This window comes from Papaver somniferum, chromosome 7 (genome assembly GCF_003573695.1).
Source record: "Papaver somniferum cultivar HN1 chromosome 7, ASM357369v1, whole genome shotgun sequence".
NCBI lineage: Eukaryota > Viridiplantae > Streptophyta > Magnoliopsida > Ranunculales > Papaveraceae > Papaver > Papaver somniferum.
In genome coordinates this window covers 48,016,580-48,034,714 of record NC_039364.1, presented here as the reverse complement: position 1 = coordinate 48,034,714, position 18,135 = coordinate 48,016,580, and the positions used below count along the sequence as shown (strand labels likewise).

Sequence of the window (18,135 nt, the reverse complement as noted above, 5' to 3'; positions counted from 1 at the left end):
CAGATTCTAGTCCTAAGGATTATCATCACTTCAATCACCCTTTCTCTGATACTAGTACTTTTAATTCCTTGATCTCTAGTACTGTTACTCCTACTCTCAACCTTAAAAGCCTTCACTCAATCGGTATAGTCTATCAACCTGATCAAAATAACCTTCAAACTTCTAAATTACGGGCTCATACCCTAACACCTTATAACAATCACCTTATGAATCTTCATATCACGCACATTCATACCCGATATACTATGAAACATACATGTCAAAAACACAAGCAGGCAACAGTACTTGAAATTTCTCATCTGTCTGAACAATTGTTGAATTATGCCTGCACAATAAATAAAAATCAAACACGAAACAATTGTTATGGCTAAGTCGCGGATTAGGTCGCTTTCTTTAAGACGTTTCGCGGCTCTGCCCAAAATTGTACAAGCAGTTCTTCAATGTCGCGTCGTCCTCAGGATAAAACAGCCGAGATCAATCTCTTACACAATCACTCTTGCACGGTGAGAGGATGTGAAACTTTTACACTTCATTCTTTCTCAGAAACTCTTTAGAAAAACCAAGGATGATCACACACCTGTTTTTCTTTCTCACAATAATTCATTTTGTTTTAAATTCAAGAAACATATAATAAAAACTCTCCATGAGAAAAAAGGCTTCAACAACTCCTCTAATTCTTTTCATTTTCATTTTTAAACTCAAGAGGCATAATAGAAACTCACTCTTAAAAGATAAAACTCTCTTTTTTCTTCCAACCAAATTCTGATTTTGTACTCAAAACTTTTTTTTAATGCCATTCAAGGAGAATTTATTATGGTGTATTGAATACTATTAATAAAGCAAAATATGAAATGGTCAAAATCAATTATAACCAAAATTAGCAACTCCCAAGCCACCAGACACCGCACCTACACACCCTCCATCAATGCTCCTCCCTATAAGACCAAAAACTGCAATACCTGAATTACTCTTAGCAGCTCCATCACAGCAGAGTAAAATCTGATTATTTCTTGGTAGTTTAAATACAACCTCCTTAACTCCAAATGTTCTACTTCTAACACCTCTTATTCCAAAAGTCACTATTATATTTAACCTGGCATTTTTAGGGGAGACCCCAAAAGAATTAGAGGCGATTTTTTTATTCCCAACCTATACACAACGTTAACGGATGTACAAAAACGCGGAGAATACGTTAATGCCCTTACACAATCGGAAGTTTTTTTGTGTTCGATTAATATGCCGCAATCGGAAGCTTATTAACGTGATTATACTACCGATTAAGTGTGTTTTCGTGCCTAACTCGTATCTGGCTTCTATAACAATCGGTAGGACTGAGAACCTCACTAAGCTACCGATTATAGTACCTCCTAAATTCCCAAAATTGGTGACTTCGTCAAAGAAGAAATTTGGGGCAACTTAGAATCGGTAGGCAGGTTAACTACCGATTATTCTAGTTCCCAAAATCGAAAAAAATGAGATTTCTGCAAAAACAAAATTTGGGGAAACTGTATAATCGGAAGTCCTATTATCTACCGATTATTTTAGTTCTCAAATTCGAAAAATTTGAGATTTCTACAAAAACCAAATTTGGGGCAACTGTATAATCGAAAGTTACATCACCTTATTTGACTACCGATTATACAGTTTCCCCAACAAAATAGAGCCGTTGGAACTCTAAACTCTATATAAGGATTGTATCCTTTTACCCTCTATGGAACCTTTAAACTCTCTCCAACATCATCTTCAACATAATGCCCCGACCATTCATCAATCCAACGGAGTTCACGATTGAAGAAGATTTATCTTTATGTAGGCGCTATGTTCAATTCTATCCTAGACGAGGAGAAGAATGTAGGCAAGGCGGCATAATGAGTATGAGTTATTTGGGGAGAATTCACGAAAAATTCTGCGCCGACACCGGTAAACCAAACAACCGCCACTCCACTGATCTTTTCTGCCGAATTGGTTCAATAAACGGACACGTCGAAGAATTCGTCCATTTAACTTATCTTGTGAATCAATATCGATTGAGGGGTGAAACCAATGATGAGATTATAGAACGATCTCTCGGGGAATGGCAGAGATGGAAAAGATCAAGCTTCCGTTATGAAGCTCATTTTAGAATCCTTAGGGCGATGGAAATATTTAATCCGTTTAGGACTCGTCCAACACGTCCACGACGCTAATCACAATACCTTGTAATAGAATTGTGGAAGTTCAATTTAAAATTATGATGATATGTAGGTGATATTGTTATGAATTTCAAAATATTTATGAAAATCAGAAGTTTTAATTCTTTATATACCTACCGATTATACTCCAACGACTATTTCTTTCAAAAGAATCTAGTCGTGCCTCGAAAACCACACACAATCGGTAGTATATAACTATCAATGTCTACCGATTATACCACTCTAATGAGACTGAGAACTCTGTTGACAAAACAACCTATAATCGGTAGTATATGACTATCAATGTCTACCGATTACGCATAATCGGTTGCATTGGTTCAACCATTTCCTACCGATTTTATGGAATAATTGTACGTAATTTCAGTACAGTCTTGTAAAAGTACGCATCAACGGCCATATTTTCAAAAAATAGATACGTTGGGACTCTCATCTATATAAGGAGAGTAAACTCTTCTTATTTGTGCACCAAACAACACATATATAGCATCGTGTATTCTACAAATACATTTTCCATCGTCTACTCTTGTGAATTCATTCTATATCTTAACTTACAAGCATGACAACGTTTGACGCAGCTGAAGATTTGGTCATTGTGAAAACATGGTATCATGAAACAAGACGTGAAGATGTCATAGCAGGAAGGTTAACACCCGAAGTCTTTTGAGCGAGGGTATATAGCCAATTTGTGCGAGAGTATGGAAATCCAAAGCAAAGATCACTCCAACAAGTTCATGTCCGACTTGTCCAAAAAGGGGTAAATGATTACATAACGATACAAAAGAGGATGTTTAACACTAGCCACTTAATCTTGTCGATCCAACAATTTGTAAGTATTTGCATACTTTATAGATTAATCAGTAGCCTATTACGACCATAAGCTACCGATTAACAAAATAAACAAATGAACAATTTTCCTGTAAAGAAAACTTCAATAATCGGAGGTAAAAGTAATTCATAAACAACCGATTATGAAATATCAAGAATCACAAATATTTCATTTTTTGAGAATTTCGTATTTGGGGCGAAGTTTTACAATCGGACGTTTGTGGATGTATAAAACTTCCGACTGTGAGAAATTGAAGCTTTCAATTTGGGGATTTTTTTCTATATTCGGCAGATTATTACATCAACATATATCCGATTTCCAATAATCGGTAGATATGGTACTAAATTAACTACCGAATATATGTCGTTCATGGCATTCAATGCATACAGAAATCGAATTTTCACGTTCAAAAACACACACAAACGCACATAACATGGATAACTTGGGTATTAGAGTTTGATAAAAACATACCTGTATGTTTGATGCATCGTTAGCTTCGATATCGGGTGATTCTCCATATTCTTCCATGAAAGCGTCGTCGTCTAGGATTTCATCTCCATTAAAGTTTTGATCATTCAACATATACCCCAAATCGTCATCTCTAAACGGTAGTGAACCTTGAACTTCAACAACTTCACGTTCTTCTTCGTACCCATCCATGTTTATGGAATTTGGAAACAATCGGAAGTTGGCGACATATACCCCTTCTTCTTCTTTTTTCTTCTTCTTCTCTCACTCAATCGGAAGATATCTCACAATGACCCAAAAACAATTTCCAAACACTAATATATAGACCCCAGACTACCGGTTACAGGATTACACTTCCGATTATTTGTATAATCGAGAACTTTATAAGTTGTATATCCTACCGATTATAGCAGATTTCAAAATTCATGAGCCACATGGTTATGCCTGGCTCTGTACCCTCTAAACCTATGGATTTTGGCAAAGGTTGGATTTGGGGCTTCGTATAATCTGATTGTAAGAAGTAATATATCCTACCGATTAGGCTAGATTTCAAAATTCATTACATGAAGGATTTTTGAAAAAACTCATTTTGGGGCAACTTATAATCGAAAGGTTGTGGAACATATTAAAATTCCGATTACCGCTACATCCAAAACACGAACCAAGTGGTTGTGGCTGGCTGTGTACACTCAAAACTTATGAAATATGGCAAGGGTTAGATCTGGGACTCCTTATAATCGGTAGGTTGTTAAGCTGTACAAACTTCCGATTATAACAGGTTTTAAAATTCATTACGTGAAGGATTTAAAAAAAAAAACTCATTTTGGGGAAACTTATAATCGGAAGGTTTTGTAACCTATTTAGTTTCCGATTATGGCTACATCCACAACTTAAGCCAAGTTGTTATGGTTGGCTCTGCACCCCTCAGAACCTATGGAATTTGGCCAAGGTTGAATATGTGGCTCCTTATAATCGGTAGTCATATAAGTTGGATAACCTACCGATTATAAAAGGGATTATTAGCCGAAGTATCTACACTATAATCGGTAGGTACAGTTTCAATTTAACCTACCGATTCACCTCTAACCTACCGATTATGGTGTAGGCTCCCGATTATATAAGGGCATATCGCCCATTTCGAAAAATCAAAGATAAGGGGTAGCTTAGAATTACGTTTGGGTGACCTTTTTTGTCTTTTAGTATCGCCCCTAATTCCTTTTGGGTCGCCCCTAAAAATGCCAGGATATTTAAATCACAAACACAATTGTTCAGCATACCTTTCACCCTTACATTGCACTCCTTTGTGAACCTCAAAATTTCATGTTTAATGTTCTCAGTATTAGGATTTTCTCCTTCATAAATTTTCTTATTCCTAGTCAACCACAGTTCAACCATCAATGTAAATGAGCAAATATTCCCGACCTCCTTGACAGCAAAACTTTTATTTTTAACACAACTTAGAACTTACTCAAAATCAGAAGGATTGAAAGAAATTGAAAATACCTCCAAGCCAGTGCCAAATTTTCTCACTGAAAGAACATCTTCAAAGAATATGCTCCATTATGTCTTGTCCATTTTCACAAAAATAAAATCTATACATTGTACGCAAGGGCGGAGCCAACCTATTACAAGGGTGTGCACTTGCACCCCGGCCTAGATGGCTCCAAAGCCTATTTTAGGCCCAATAGAAATTTTCTTTTCTATATCTAAGCTTATTTTTGTTTTCTTGCACCCCATAACAATTTTTTTTTAGCTCTATCCCTGACTGTACGAAAGCCCTTCTTCCGTACATTCTCCTCCGTTGCGACAGCTCCCCTAAGAATTTTCCACATATTACAGATAGTATAAGGAATTATTAGAAAAATTTTCCTTACCACTTGTATCGCATTAGCTACTGAATTTTTTTTCCTTACCACTTAATAGTCAAAGATGATAGTCAAGCTGTTGGGCTTTACAAGATCCAGACCTTGATGTCTTGCACCATAATCTTGATTTTGTGTACCAACATGATTATTGGGGATATTATCACCAAAACGATATTATCGAGCAGTATAATTTCGTTCTTCTCCACTTCTGCACTCATCTCCGGCTACCATATTTTCTTTAGATGTATGTAACCTGAGTGTTTTATATAAGCCAATATCAGGTGATATCGATGAATATGATCTGCATCGAATATTTTCTCCCAACGGATTAATAGGAATACCAAATTGCTCAGGGGTGTACCAAAATACATATAGGACAAATGGTATGCCCCAAGCAAATTGACACCCCCCTGGGAAGCGAATGCAAATCACGGCTGGGATCTTTCTCGAACATTTTTACTGGATGCCAAAACCTTATGTATATCAGCAGTAAAAGTACGGTAGCCACAAAGATTAAGGTTTGTTTAATCCAACAAATGATCAAGTGTTGGGTGTGACACATCAATGCGTGAAAATGTCAAGTAAAAGTGAAAAGATGATCTAATGTTGGTCCCACCTAAGATATCCAAAGTCCATAGACTCCATACTTTTGTTTCTTTCCTTTGTTAATTATTTGAAAAAATTCAAAAAAAGAAAGAAAGTCTCCATCAGATGGGACATATATCATGTCGGGTTGATTCTTGACAACAGAAGAAGATCTTCAATAACCCTAACTCCCTGAATTCAGCACGTGTCCTTACCTGCCAATTTTCGATTTAAATGAGGGTAGTTGTGGAAAAATTTGTACAGGATAAAGACACCCGGGCCCCGGCTGTATAGAAAATGTAAAAACAAAATCTAGTCTGGCTAGGATTGGATTTAGGTATAACTTTTGTAGACTGATGGAGAAATTGTGAACTATAAAGTTGAAACAATAACAAAGAAACTATGTTACTGTACTTCTTCCAATAAAAAAAAAATGTTACTGTACTTCTTGTTCTTGGATTTCCAGTTCTTTCCGTGACAGTTGGCATTCGAATTGATCACGCATGGTAAGTTGATAACTTACATTCACCATAAATAAATTTTGGTGGCAGGTACAAGTATTTGTAACACTGATCGACCACAGACTAAATACCTAAATGATACGGAGATTTTAGGAAGGGAAGGTCTCTTGGCGCTCTTCAATTCATGCTATCTTATTTATTTATTTTTGTTTTTAAGACATGTGTTTAATAAAAGTTAAGCGGTAATACATTTGAAGCTAATATTTTGAAGATATGTTCGTCTTACAAATTTGACATATCCATAAAAAATGAGCACATTCTGAAATATTAACAAGTCAACAAGTCAAACAACAAAAATCAGTATACGAATGATAGTCGGGCTCACCGATTGCTAACAATTGGTCTTTATGAGTTAGTTTAGGAACCGATTCACAATTTAATGAATTTTGTCCAAAATTTCCCAAAACAACAATCTGTTCATGTTGTGTGACATATACTCCGATTTTTCTATGGGTTGAAAATGCATTTTCCAGTAAATTTTTGTCTCCACAATCGAATTACATATAAACCTACATAGCCTGATTGTAGACTGTGTTTTTTTTTTTTTTCGAAAATATCCAATTGAAGGAATAGTGTATGTACATCACCAACAAAAACCGATTTTTTCGCCTACCAATCCCGCCAAAAGTGTACAATAATCAGTCTTTATGGATATGAACAACGACCGATTGTCGTTCCAAATATGCGGAAAAAATCAGAATCGATATTTACGGCAGCACCATATATACCGATTCTGGGTTTCAATTGATGTTTGTGTGATTATGAGCTACGTTACGACCCATTAGAACGTATATCGGACCAGTAGAAGCGTTATGACTTTTATTTCCCCCTTATGTTATTCTTGTTCTTCAAGAAGGTCCTCAACTATGCTTCGATGACATAGTCTTATTTATTTAACAAATATTCCAAATCGGTAGGATCAAAATTATGATTATCTAATGCACCCACTTCTTCGCCACTACTAGAATCTTCATCGTTGTTATAAAGCTTCATTTTTGATAACCAAATTACAAACCCTAGTTATTGTTTTTTTTCCTCTCTACTTCTTCTTCTTTTGCAAACCTAGAAAAAGAAATGAATATCTACTCTAATTTGTAAAGTATAATCAAATCCAAACACTAATTAACTAACTTAATTAATCATAATTGATGAATAAAGGCAAATTAGCCATTAGCTAAGGAGCTTTTAGAATTATTTCAAACTACTTTACTTTGTCTTCTAGTCATAGGCCCCAAACCGGTCAGGTTTTAGAAACTTAATATCAACGAATACAACCTACGAGAAGTTCTTCTAAAAAAAATAGATAAAATAATGTATTGAGCTTCCAGAAGATGAAAAGGGAGATGTTATACCAACCGGAAGATAGCTCCCAACAGAGAAATGAATGGACGAGATGAAAGCCTCTACCATTTGGATTAGGAATGGGGCACAATGAGACCCATTCTCTATTTCAGTCGGGAGAAATCAATCTATCATATCCGAGATGATAATTCATGTAATGCATACATCCCAATGGGAAATATCAACATATGCATCCACTCTACGTATAAGAGTAGACATATAGACTGCTCCATGCAGTTTACAGTAAAAAATTTTTTTTTTAGAGTTAAAAAAAAGTAAATTTTATAAAAGAGAACTCAGTATCACGAAAATAGTGACACCAAGGAAACAAAATTTACATGGATGTATGCATAAGAACATTCCAATTACATAATAAGGTAGTTAAATTAAAATCAAAGAACAAACCAGACTTCATGTCCCAATTAAACATCAAACATTTGATATTCGCTATAGTCCTTGTTGACATTAGTATAGACTCTCGCATTTTCTTCTTTCCAAACACACCACCAGATGGCGAAATACAAAATACTCCAAAACCTTTTTATAGTAAACATTTTAAATCCTATGTGAAATATTGTACAATTTATGTGCGCCTATGTGTTAAATGTTAAGATCTACATGAACTCCCATATACGGAGATCAAATTTTCTTGACTATAAAAACGGTATACGTTAAATGTTAGTAGACATTGGATCAAATCTTCAGGATTGGGTCACACTATTCTCAAAATTGTATTCTAATCTCTTGACTATTACTCCTCTCGTTTCAAAACAATGGACTGATTTATGTGCAAATTATTTTGAACATAAACCGGCCTATTATTTTGAAAACGGAGGGAGTAAGTTTAATTGCGCAAAACATAATGTTTTATAAAAATTCTAAGTCACTAAAGAAGTGACAAAGTGGTGGGCCCGGAGATGTGTATAATTGAAGCGATAAAAACGGGGGCCTACAGTAATACCGCAAGTGCACGGTCGTCAGCTGTAGCTCGTGCAAGTACGGGTCGATCCACAGAGATCGGGTGTGTTTTGGAGTGTTCTAGCTAATTGGGTTCTAAGTTGCTATTGGGCTATGAATACCCCTTTGGAACTATTGGGCTTAATGTACTAATGGGTTTGTTAAAATGAACTGAGCTTGGGCTCAGTTATCTTTGAAGTGCAAATGGGCTTTTGTTTTAGTAAAGAGTCTGGGCCTTTGGGCTTTACTGATTTGAATTGGGCTCAGTTGGATTGGAACTTGGGTTCAGTTGGCTGCAGGAGAAGGAGTGGCAGGGTAGCAGCAGCCTGACAGCAACAGACAAGGCAGCAACAAGAGCAGCAGCAGCTTGACAGCAGTGGAAGTGGTAGCAGCAGTAGCAACTGCACAAGCAGTGCAGCAGCAGTGCAGCAGATGAAAGTGCACAGCAAGGCAAGTGCACAACAAGAAAAGAAGTAGCAGCACAAGCAGCAGGAGCAAGAGTGGCAGCAGCTTGGCAGGGCAGCTGCACAAGCAGTGCAAAGAAAGAGCTGCACAGCAGCACAAGAGAGCACACAGCAGGGGACAGCAAATAGAATGTACAAGCAAGGAACAAAGCAACAGCAAAATAAAAGTGAACAGAAGCAAATGAAAATTACAGTGGACAAAACAATGCAAAAGCAACAGAAAATAAAATGAAAGATACAACAGGGCAACAGCAAAAGCAAAGAACAAAACAAGAATGGACCAAGGCCTAAGGCCAAGGGCAGGGGTGATAAAGAAACTGACAAGAAGCAATACTAAGGCAAGAATACAGGCATTCCTATAGAATGGGTTGAAAACTAGCTTGCTATAAGCACTAGCTTCTCCCAATGCACAATCAACACTGCAACCTAAGCATACAAGGAGAATGGCAAGAACATCAGCTTGCTATGAGCACTGATTTCTTGCCATTGCACAATCAGCACATTGCTTCACAGATACCTAGCCTAGCATTCCTTCAAATGACAGTAAAACAAACATGACAGGAACATTGATACTAACAGTGAGCAACAACACAAGTTAACAGGACTAACTGACTAACAATGAACAAAACTATAAATAACAGGAGACAAGCATAACAGGAATACAACATGAACATGAAACTGAACTACAAAGATTTAAAACATGGAACAATGAACAAGAACAACACAACTGTGAACTGAAATTAAGCAGTGACTGAAAATTGAAAATTGAACTAAAGTTAACAGTTAACAGGACATGAGAGTCCTGGATGTGGGCTAATCCCAACATAACTTTCTAACACAACCCATCAACCTAATTTATACACAATATCTTTTTCCCCCAAAACAGTGAACTAGGGTTTGGTAAAAATTGAAATTGGGTGTTACCTAATCACTGATAGCACTCAATAGCTTCGACCCAATCTTCCTTGTCATCTTCTCTTGCTTCCCATACCTCCAATTGCTCTGTATCATCAACTAATTTCACCAACTCACTCTTAGGGTTCAGTGGTGAGAGAATGGGCGAAATTAATTGTTTGATAGAGATTAGAACGTGATATAGGTGATGGGTCGAGTGTGTATGATGGTGGAGGTGTGGTGGTGGCAGTGGAGTTGGTGGTGATGATGGTGGTGCGGTGGCAGACATGGTTTGCAGCAGGGTGATGGTTCTGCAGAGGGGTGGGTGGAGGAGAAGGTCGACTGGTTGGGAGAAGGGGTTGTTTGGTTAGGTGGATGGTGCTCGGTCACTAGGGTGTAAGGCGGTTGTATCTAGTTTTGATGTTCTGTGACTCTGAGCTGCGAGATGCGAAGATCGTAGGTAGATCGGACGGTGATGCGGAGTCAAGCGATGAGCGACCGTTGGATTATATGATACAACAAAATGAACGGTACTTGATGGAGTTAGGTACTGTAGTGTTAGGCGGAGATATCAAACTTTGATGCACAGCAAGGGAGCGACCGTTGGATTCAACTACCATCTAATCTGAAGGCTTGGAATTTCAGCGCTGTGGTGCTTGGCAGAGACATCAGATTTTGATGCTCAGCAAGGAGCGACCGTCGGATGCTTCTGAGAAATGATCTGATGGCTGAGAACGGAGGCGCTTTTGTGTGTAGAAAATGAGGTTGTGCGCACCATTCTTCGCGGCTTCCTTGCGTAATTTCTCCCGGCTTTTCACTACTTTTCTGCTCTTTTCGCTCCGCGACTCATCCGAACTTTATTTATTACCTAAAAATGCAAAATTAATTAATAAAAATATTTATTCTTGAAAACAATGAAAATACAGAATATGGGATAAAATGTAGAATTAATGCATAAAAGATGAGTTAAATGCCAACAAAAAGGGATAGATATATACAATATTTGGCACTCATCACAAAGAAACTAGAGAAGATTACATGGATGTGTGAACTACAACATCCCAATTACAATTAGTGTGGATAAACTAAAACCAGAAAACACATCAGTGTTTATAGTCCACTGAAACAACAAACACTTTACATCGACAATGATTTGATCAACATTTCTAGCCATATTATTGTAAAATCTATTGTTTCTTTCTTTCCACACGCTCCACCAAATAACAAACGGCAAGTAACCCCATATTATGTTTAACATCTTCTTGCTTTTTCTGTTTTTCGATTCCCACATAGTTCTTCTGATATCACAAGAATACACCCATCTAATGACAAAACTACTCAAGAAATAAGACCATACCTCATATGTTGTCTTGCAATGAAGAAAAGATGAGCATTTGTATCAATATGTTGATCACAAAATAAGCAAGTAGCATCTTGATTTAGACCAGCACTATGAAGGTAATCCAAAGTAGGAGCACCATTGTAACATAAAGTCCAAACCAGAAAAGCCACTTTCAAAGGAATTTTTGGATTCCAAAGTTGCTTGTCAGGAAACGCAAGGAAACCATCAGTTTCTAGTACAGAGTAGGCATTTGCCACTGAGAAACCTTTTCCCATACCGTAATCCCAATGTCTGTCATCCTCTATTATACCTTCCAAAGTAAGAGAATTTAAAGGATCACCAATTACCTGCAATAATTGCACCACATCAACAACCTCATTTTCTTTTAGACTCCTAGCAAATTTCAGATCCCAAGCTCCCTCAGCAGACACCATATCTTTCAATACTACATCATTATTTTTAGACAACTTAAACAAATCAGGAAAAAGAACTTTGAGAGATTGCTCTCCCACCCAAATATCTTCCCAAAAGTAAATACTGCTTCCATTTCCCACAATAAGAGATGTTCCTTTTCTAACAAAGTCTCTAGCTTTTAAGATTCCATCCCACAAGCTAAAACAAACATATTTATTAGAATAATTAGGAAAAAGAACATCATCGATACCTCCAAACTTTTGGTTTATTATTCTCCTCCGGAGGGCTTGTTTCTCTCTACCATATCTCCATAACCATTGCATGTAGTGCTTTGTTAACCAGCCTCAACTTTTTTATCCCAACACCTCCCTTTCATTTAGGAAGTGTAACATTGGACCAATTAACCCAACTTATCCTCTTGGTTGTTGAACTGGATCCCCACAAAAAATTTCTCATAATGCTCTCCAACTCCTTCACCACACTTAATGGCATCTGGAACATGGAGAGAAAATAAATTGGTAAACTAGATAACACACTTTGGATCATGATTAGTCTTTGTCCCTTTGACAAATAAGATCTCTTCTAACCTGCTAACTTCTGTTGAAACCTCTGAATAACATCATTCCAGACAGCTTTGCATTTAAATTTGCTACCAAGAGGGATGCCTAAGTAATTCATAGGCAATTGAGTCATAGCACAACCAAAAATCTCAGCACAAAGCTCAGCATTGTGTAATTGGCCAAGACCAACAATGGCACTCTTCCTGAAATTCACTCTTAATCCAGAAACAACTTCAAAAGCTAACAAAATGTTCTTTAAGTTGCGAACCTGAAATTCATCATCCTTAAGAAAAACAATTAGGTCATCTGCAAATTGAAGCTGAGTGATGACAGTACCTTGAGAGTTAACACTGAAACCAGAGAGTAGGCCCTGATCTGTAGCCTTTTTAAACATCAAAGATAATACTTCATCCACAAGAATGAAAAGAAATGGAGAGATGGGATCCCCCTGTCTTATACCTTTTTGACTTTTAAACAATTCAGTCGCTTCCCCCCTTCAAGAGCACAACAAATCTTGGAGTTGTGATGCACCATTTAATCCAACTCCTCCATTTACACCCAAAACCAAATCTAGCCAAAGTAGTATCAACACATCCCCAATTCACATTATCAAAAGCTTTCTCAAAATATACTTTGCAGATAATCCCAGTATCTTGTTGTCTTAATTTTGAGTCAAGTAACTCAGATGCAATCAAAATACCATCATGTATTTGTCTGCCATGCACAAAGGCACCCTGATATTCTGAGATAATAGACGGCATCACCACTTTTAATCTTTCTGATAATTTTGTACACACTACCAATTAGGCTTATGGGTCTAAAATTAGATAGCACAATGATTAAAACGGAGCTCCAAAGTTCAAAGAGACCAACCAAACAAGCGAGAATGCAAGACTTTACAATTTACATGTTGATGAAACCGGATGTGAGCAAAGTAAATGCTCCCTCCCTCTCTAGTCTTGTCAACACACCCTGGCTCTCTTTCTTTCTTTATCCACTACTAAAAACCACACAAAATTGGTTAAAAAGACCAAAATCAATAATTTCTGGGTGAAATGGACAGTTAGATTTTGATACTGTTTAAATGGACAAAAATGTAAAAATAGGCAGGATGTAACCAGTTTCATCGTGCCCATATTCAAATATTTTTTCATATTTTTAATTTACACAGGATGTATCCAGTTTCATACTTGCTATTTTTTATATTTAAGCTAGGATGAATCCAGTTTCATCCTTGCTATTTTTTTCTTTGGCCATTTCACCCAAACTATTTTTTACTCGTCCATTTGAACCGTGATTTAAAAATATTTGGACAAATGACCCATTCTCCGTAAAAACCAACTCTACTGTCTTAAAACCCCTGACGTAAAACCGAATCATTTCAGTCCACGTGTCCGGCTAATTTCTCACTTTGCCACGTGCGTTCTCAGAACCTACTATACCCCTCCAATCTACGCAGCAATCACACACACCCTCTTTCTTCTATAGAGTCCTAGTTTCACCCCAGCCATCCAGCCAGTAAATGAAAGGAGGAGTGATCACTAATCAGCAATCACTCACATCTCTCTCTCTTACTCACTTTGCTGCAGCTTTTTGGTATTTGTTCTTTCTATCTTAAACCCCATTGGAGCTGAACACGCACCCCCATCATCATTTTGATCTCCCTCTCTCTCATCTCTGTAACCCAATTAGATAAGAAAGAGATCAGAACTAGACATTTCACTGCTCTCTTCTCTCTCTCTCTCTCTCTAGACAGTAGAAACCTTTCTTCTTTTATGAACACAACAAATGAAAACTCTAAATATGGGTAACTTCGTATCCTTGAATTAGATACAACAGAAGAAAGAAAGAAAAAGAAGGTGTTAGAAAAGAAAGAAAACACTACTACTACAAATACAGGTCCTTTGTGGAAGAGAGTTAAAATGGAAAATGAAGAACAACAACATCAACACCAGAATCACCAGAACAATCACAACAACATGAATGGGAGAGGACAGAACGGTAGTAGTAACAATTACTCATGGGATTTTTGGGAACTAGGGACAAATTCTTGGAGCAACAACAATTCTTACACTAATACTAGTAACGAGGACAAGTATAATAATAATACATCCAGGACTACTGCTACAATGTTCTCTAATAACCCTACTTCTTCTCATTCACAAACCCAACACCTAAATCTACATCCAAACCTACATTACCATAATCATCAGCAGCTGCATCATAGTTTGTACACTGGAGGAGGATCCAATTTACACCCAGACCCGCATTTGACATGTCTGAAGCTTGGGAAGAGACAGTATTTTGAGGATGTTAATAATGGTGGACCAACAGTGATGGGTGATAGACACGTGTCTGGATTCCCAATGGGTTTGATGAAAAGAGGAAGATCTTATGATGGTGTTGATGTTGCTGTTCTAGGTGGTGGACCATCTTCTTCATCATTATCATCAATTGGTGTTGGATTGATTGGTTCATCAACTGTTGTTGTTCCCAGATGTCAAGTTGAAGGTTGTCACGTTGCTTTGATTCATGCTAAAGATTATCATCGTAGGCATAAAGTTTGTGAGATGCATTCTAAAGCACCTAAAGTTGTTGTTCTTGGGATTGAACAAAGATTTTGCCAACAGTGTAGCAGGTGGGTTTCAATGTTACTACAATTTGATTACGATACCAGTCTTAATTTTCATGAAATGTGGTATTTTGTTACTTATTTGCGGTTCCAATTCATAAAATTAACGTTTTTTCTTCTTCTACAGGTTTCATGTGATATCAGAGTTTGATGATTCAAAGAGGAGTTGTAGGAGAAGATTAGCTGGGCATAATGAAAGAAGGAGAAAGAGTTCTTCTAGTGATGCTACTTCCTCCAGAAACTCTTCTTCTCAAGGTAGTATTAATTTCTTATAGTGTTTTATTTACTCATTTCTGAATTGGCTACAAGTATTATTTTATGGATTAGGGTTTAGTATTTTATTTATGGAGATGAACTAATTTTGTGGTTGTTAGTTAATTAATTGGACTATTCCAGTAGTTCTTCTCTCTATAGTATTTTGGGATCTGCAGCTCATCTGTCTCTTTCTTGTTTCTCTATTAATGTTCTTAGCCAATTAGATTGTTTGGAATTACTATTTCTAGGATTTCTTGTTTCCTAAACTGAGACACTCAATCTTTTTAAGGGAAATTTTGATGGTGTGTTTTATCATATAGGTTTGAAAGATACCATGAACCATCTAGTGCAGACTAAGCCCTAAGGTTGTTATTCTTCTTAATGTGTAATTGTGGAGTGGTAAACCATGTATATTTTAGAAGTTAGGGTGTCTGTGATTTTGCACATCAGGTCCCTAAGTGCAATTTTGTTCAAGGGTTTTGAACAAAAATTGGAGCAGAAGGAAAGAAAATGGTCATAGGACTTATGTTTGAGCCAGTGTTACATCATCATGCCATAAACCCTAGCTTCACTAGTAAGCTCTCTAGATGCTATCTTTCTTGGTTCTAATTAACTTCTAGCTTCTGGTTCATCAAATTTGCTTAAATTGTTTTTCGCTTTTATTAGCTACTGAGGTTCGATTGCGGTCACCCTCTTTGTAAAACACTCTTTTATTTGATGCATAAAAATCTTCTCATCAAATTTTAGATGCTATGCTTATGTTGCCCCAGAATGCTTCTTGAACATTTCTATTTAGTCTTTTTGGTAGCATGTTGATTGGGCAGCAAAGAACACCATATGATGAGACCATTCTAGTTTATATGCATTTCCCTTCTTTCTTTTAAGAGTAGCACACATCCTAGCTAATAGAGAGCAAGTTGTAGATTGGGATGCTGAACTCCATCATTGCATATGCATGATGTCTGTCATCGCCACATTATCAATCCAAGCCAAGTCAAGTTTTGTAATTTATACCTGCTTTTCCTTGTTTTGTTTATACCTGCCTTTCCTTGTTTCTAATATAACATCATCCCTATCTTGTCTTTATTTAGTTACATTATTTTTCTCTCTCTCAGGATACATGCAATTTCCTAGCATGTTCCATTTTTCTTTTATTCTCTCATTAATATGTGTGTTCATTTCTAAGTTCACAACATATCAGGTTCCTGCACAGTGCACACACACAGTCAGCCTCTCTATGAGTTCATAAGTCTCGGAGTTGAATATCATCTCTTCTGAAACAAATTTAGTACCAGAAATAACTCCCAATACAAACACACAAAGTAGACAACTCATCTTGTCTGAACCTCACATATATTTATCAATCTTGACTAATAGTGCAATAATCATAAGATATATACGTTCCTTTCACACCCATTTGATATCAAATTGCCGCAATTTTCCTCTTAAATTATCCACATTGCTTAGAGTTAATAGTGCAATAATCATAAGATATAAAGTTAATGCTACCGTATGAAATGTGGATATATAGCTTAATTGGTCTAACAAGGTTTATTTATAGATGTGATACCATTTTGTGGTTTTGTATTTACAAGTTCTCTTGGAAACCTATGAATGTCTTCTGAGCTGTGTGTGTGCATGGGTCAAATAAATTAGTCATTATCCTGTTTCAAATGCTTAACATGGGAATGAACTGTAGCTATCCTTGACAAGTTCTTTGATAAATAAATTTCATTCTAGCATCTTTATCCATACACAGCAATGTGAACTTCAAACTATTCAAAGAAAACTAACTAAAGCATACATTAATCTTCTCAACAGAATCTAGATCGACAGATGGGAGAATCTCATATATCTCGCCAACAAATGGACGTGTTCACTCTCTTCTGTCATCTAAGTCCAATTCTTGGGTATCGCCATCTGATCTCTCTACTCGATCCAGTGCTGCACTTCGAGAATTGATTGATGAAAATCGTGCTGCTGTCCTTGCTCGACAGCTCCTCCTTGACCAAAACTGGCATCAACAAGGAATGGACCATACAAATCATAATTCCCAAGTGGAAATCCTCTCAACAGTTCCCCTCCAAAACCAATTCCCCGGGTCATCCAACTGGAATCGTTTTCAACAATCAGATGCACATGTGACCCTTGACCTTATGCAGACACCAAGTCCACCTTTTGGATTCTTATCAGGTAGGTCGAAAACTAAGGAAGAAGAGGAAGAATGTTGCGAGATATGGAAGTCTTTGGAGGGAACCCATGTTGTGTGAAGATTCAAAAGTATGTTGTTAACTTTCAGGCGTTCTCGTTATTATTCGTGTCATTACTACCTCTCTTTATTTGAAACTCAAAACAAAATTGTTCAGTGTCTCGCTTTGCTAGAACAGCAATTCAGACTGATCTAGCATGCTATTTTAAACTTACTTGTAACTGGTTGATCAATTCAACCATGAAGGGAGGAAGATCAACTTGTCTACTATTCTAAGTTGTATATCATCCAATTAAAAAATTTGGATGATTTGTTGTAACTTTGTTTGTAATAAATGAGGTTGTTTTCCTTTTCTTTCTTCTGCTGGGAACAGTATAGTATTTAAAGAGCGAAGACTCGTAAAATTGTCATGAGCCTTCACTGTTTTTCACCATTAATGTTTTCATAAAAGTTGATGAACTTCCAGCTTTATCTATCTTATTTCTTGTGGATGCAGTACTTTAAATACTGAATCATTGATTCAGTCTTAATCATAAAAGACTGTAATAAATGGCTTCCTTTTAAACGTGATTCAGATTTGGCGCATAAATTTTGTGGTTTCACTTTCACC

The 18,135-nt window shown here is 36.8% G+C and overlaps 1 protein-coding gene across 1 annotated transcript; it reads left to right on the top strand.

Moving 5' to 3' along the window:
- Positions 1-13,968: 13,968 nt before the first annotated feature.
- On the top strand, positions 13,969-17,887 carry LOC113292638 (squamosa promoter-binding-like protein 7). The gene is made up of 3 exons (XM_026541522.1): positions 13,969-15,067; positions 15,189-15,316; positions 17,138-17,887. Exons 1-3 carry the CDS (start codon positions 14,352-14,354, stop codon positions 17,584-17,586), a joined length of 1,293 nt encoding a protein of 430 aa, XP_026397307.1. The 5' UTR covers positions 13,969-14,351; the 3' UTR covers positions 17,587-17,887.
- The last annotated feature ends 248 nt before the right edge of the window (positions 17,888-18,135 follow it).

Excerpts from the sequence above, each read along its gene's own strand:
- LOC113292638 (XM_026541522.1), top strand. The coding sequence starts at position 14,352 with ATGGAAAATGAAGAACAACAACATCAACACCAGAATCACCAGAACAAT. Across the intron at positions 15,068-15,188 it reads TTTTGCCAACAGTGTAGCAG|GTTTCATGTGATATCAGAGT; the intron begins GTGGGTTTCAAT and ends CTTCTTCTACAG. Across the intron at positions 15,317-17,137 it reads CAGAAACTCTTCTTCTCAAG|AATCTAGATCGACAGATGGG; the intron begins GTAGTATTAATT and ends TCTTCTCAACAG.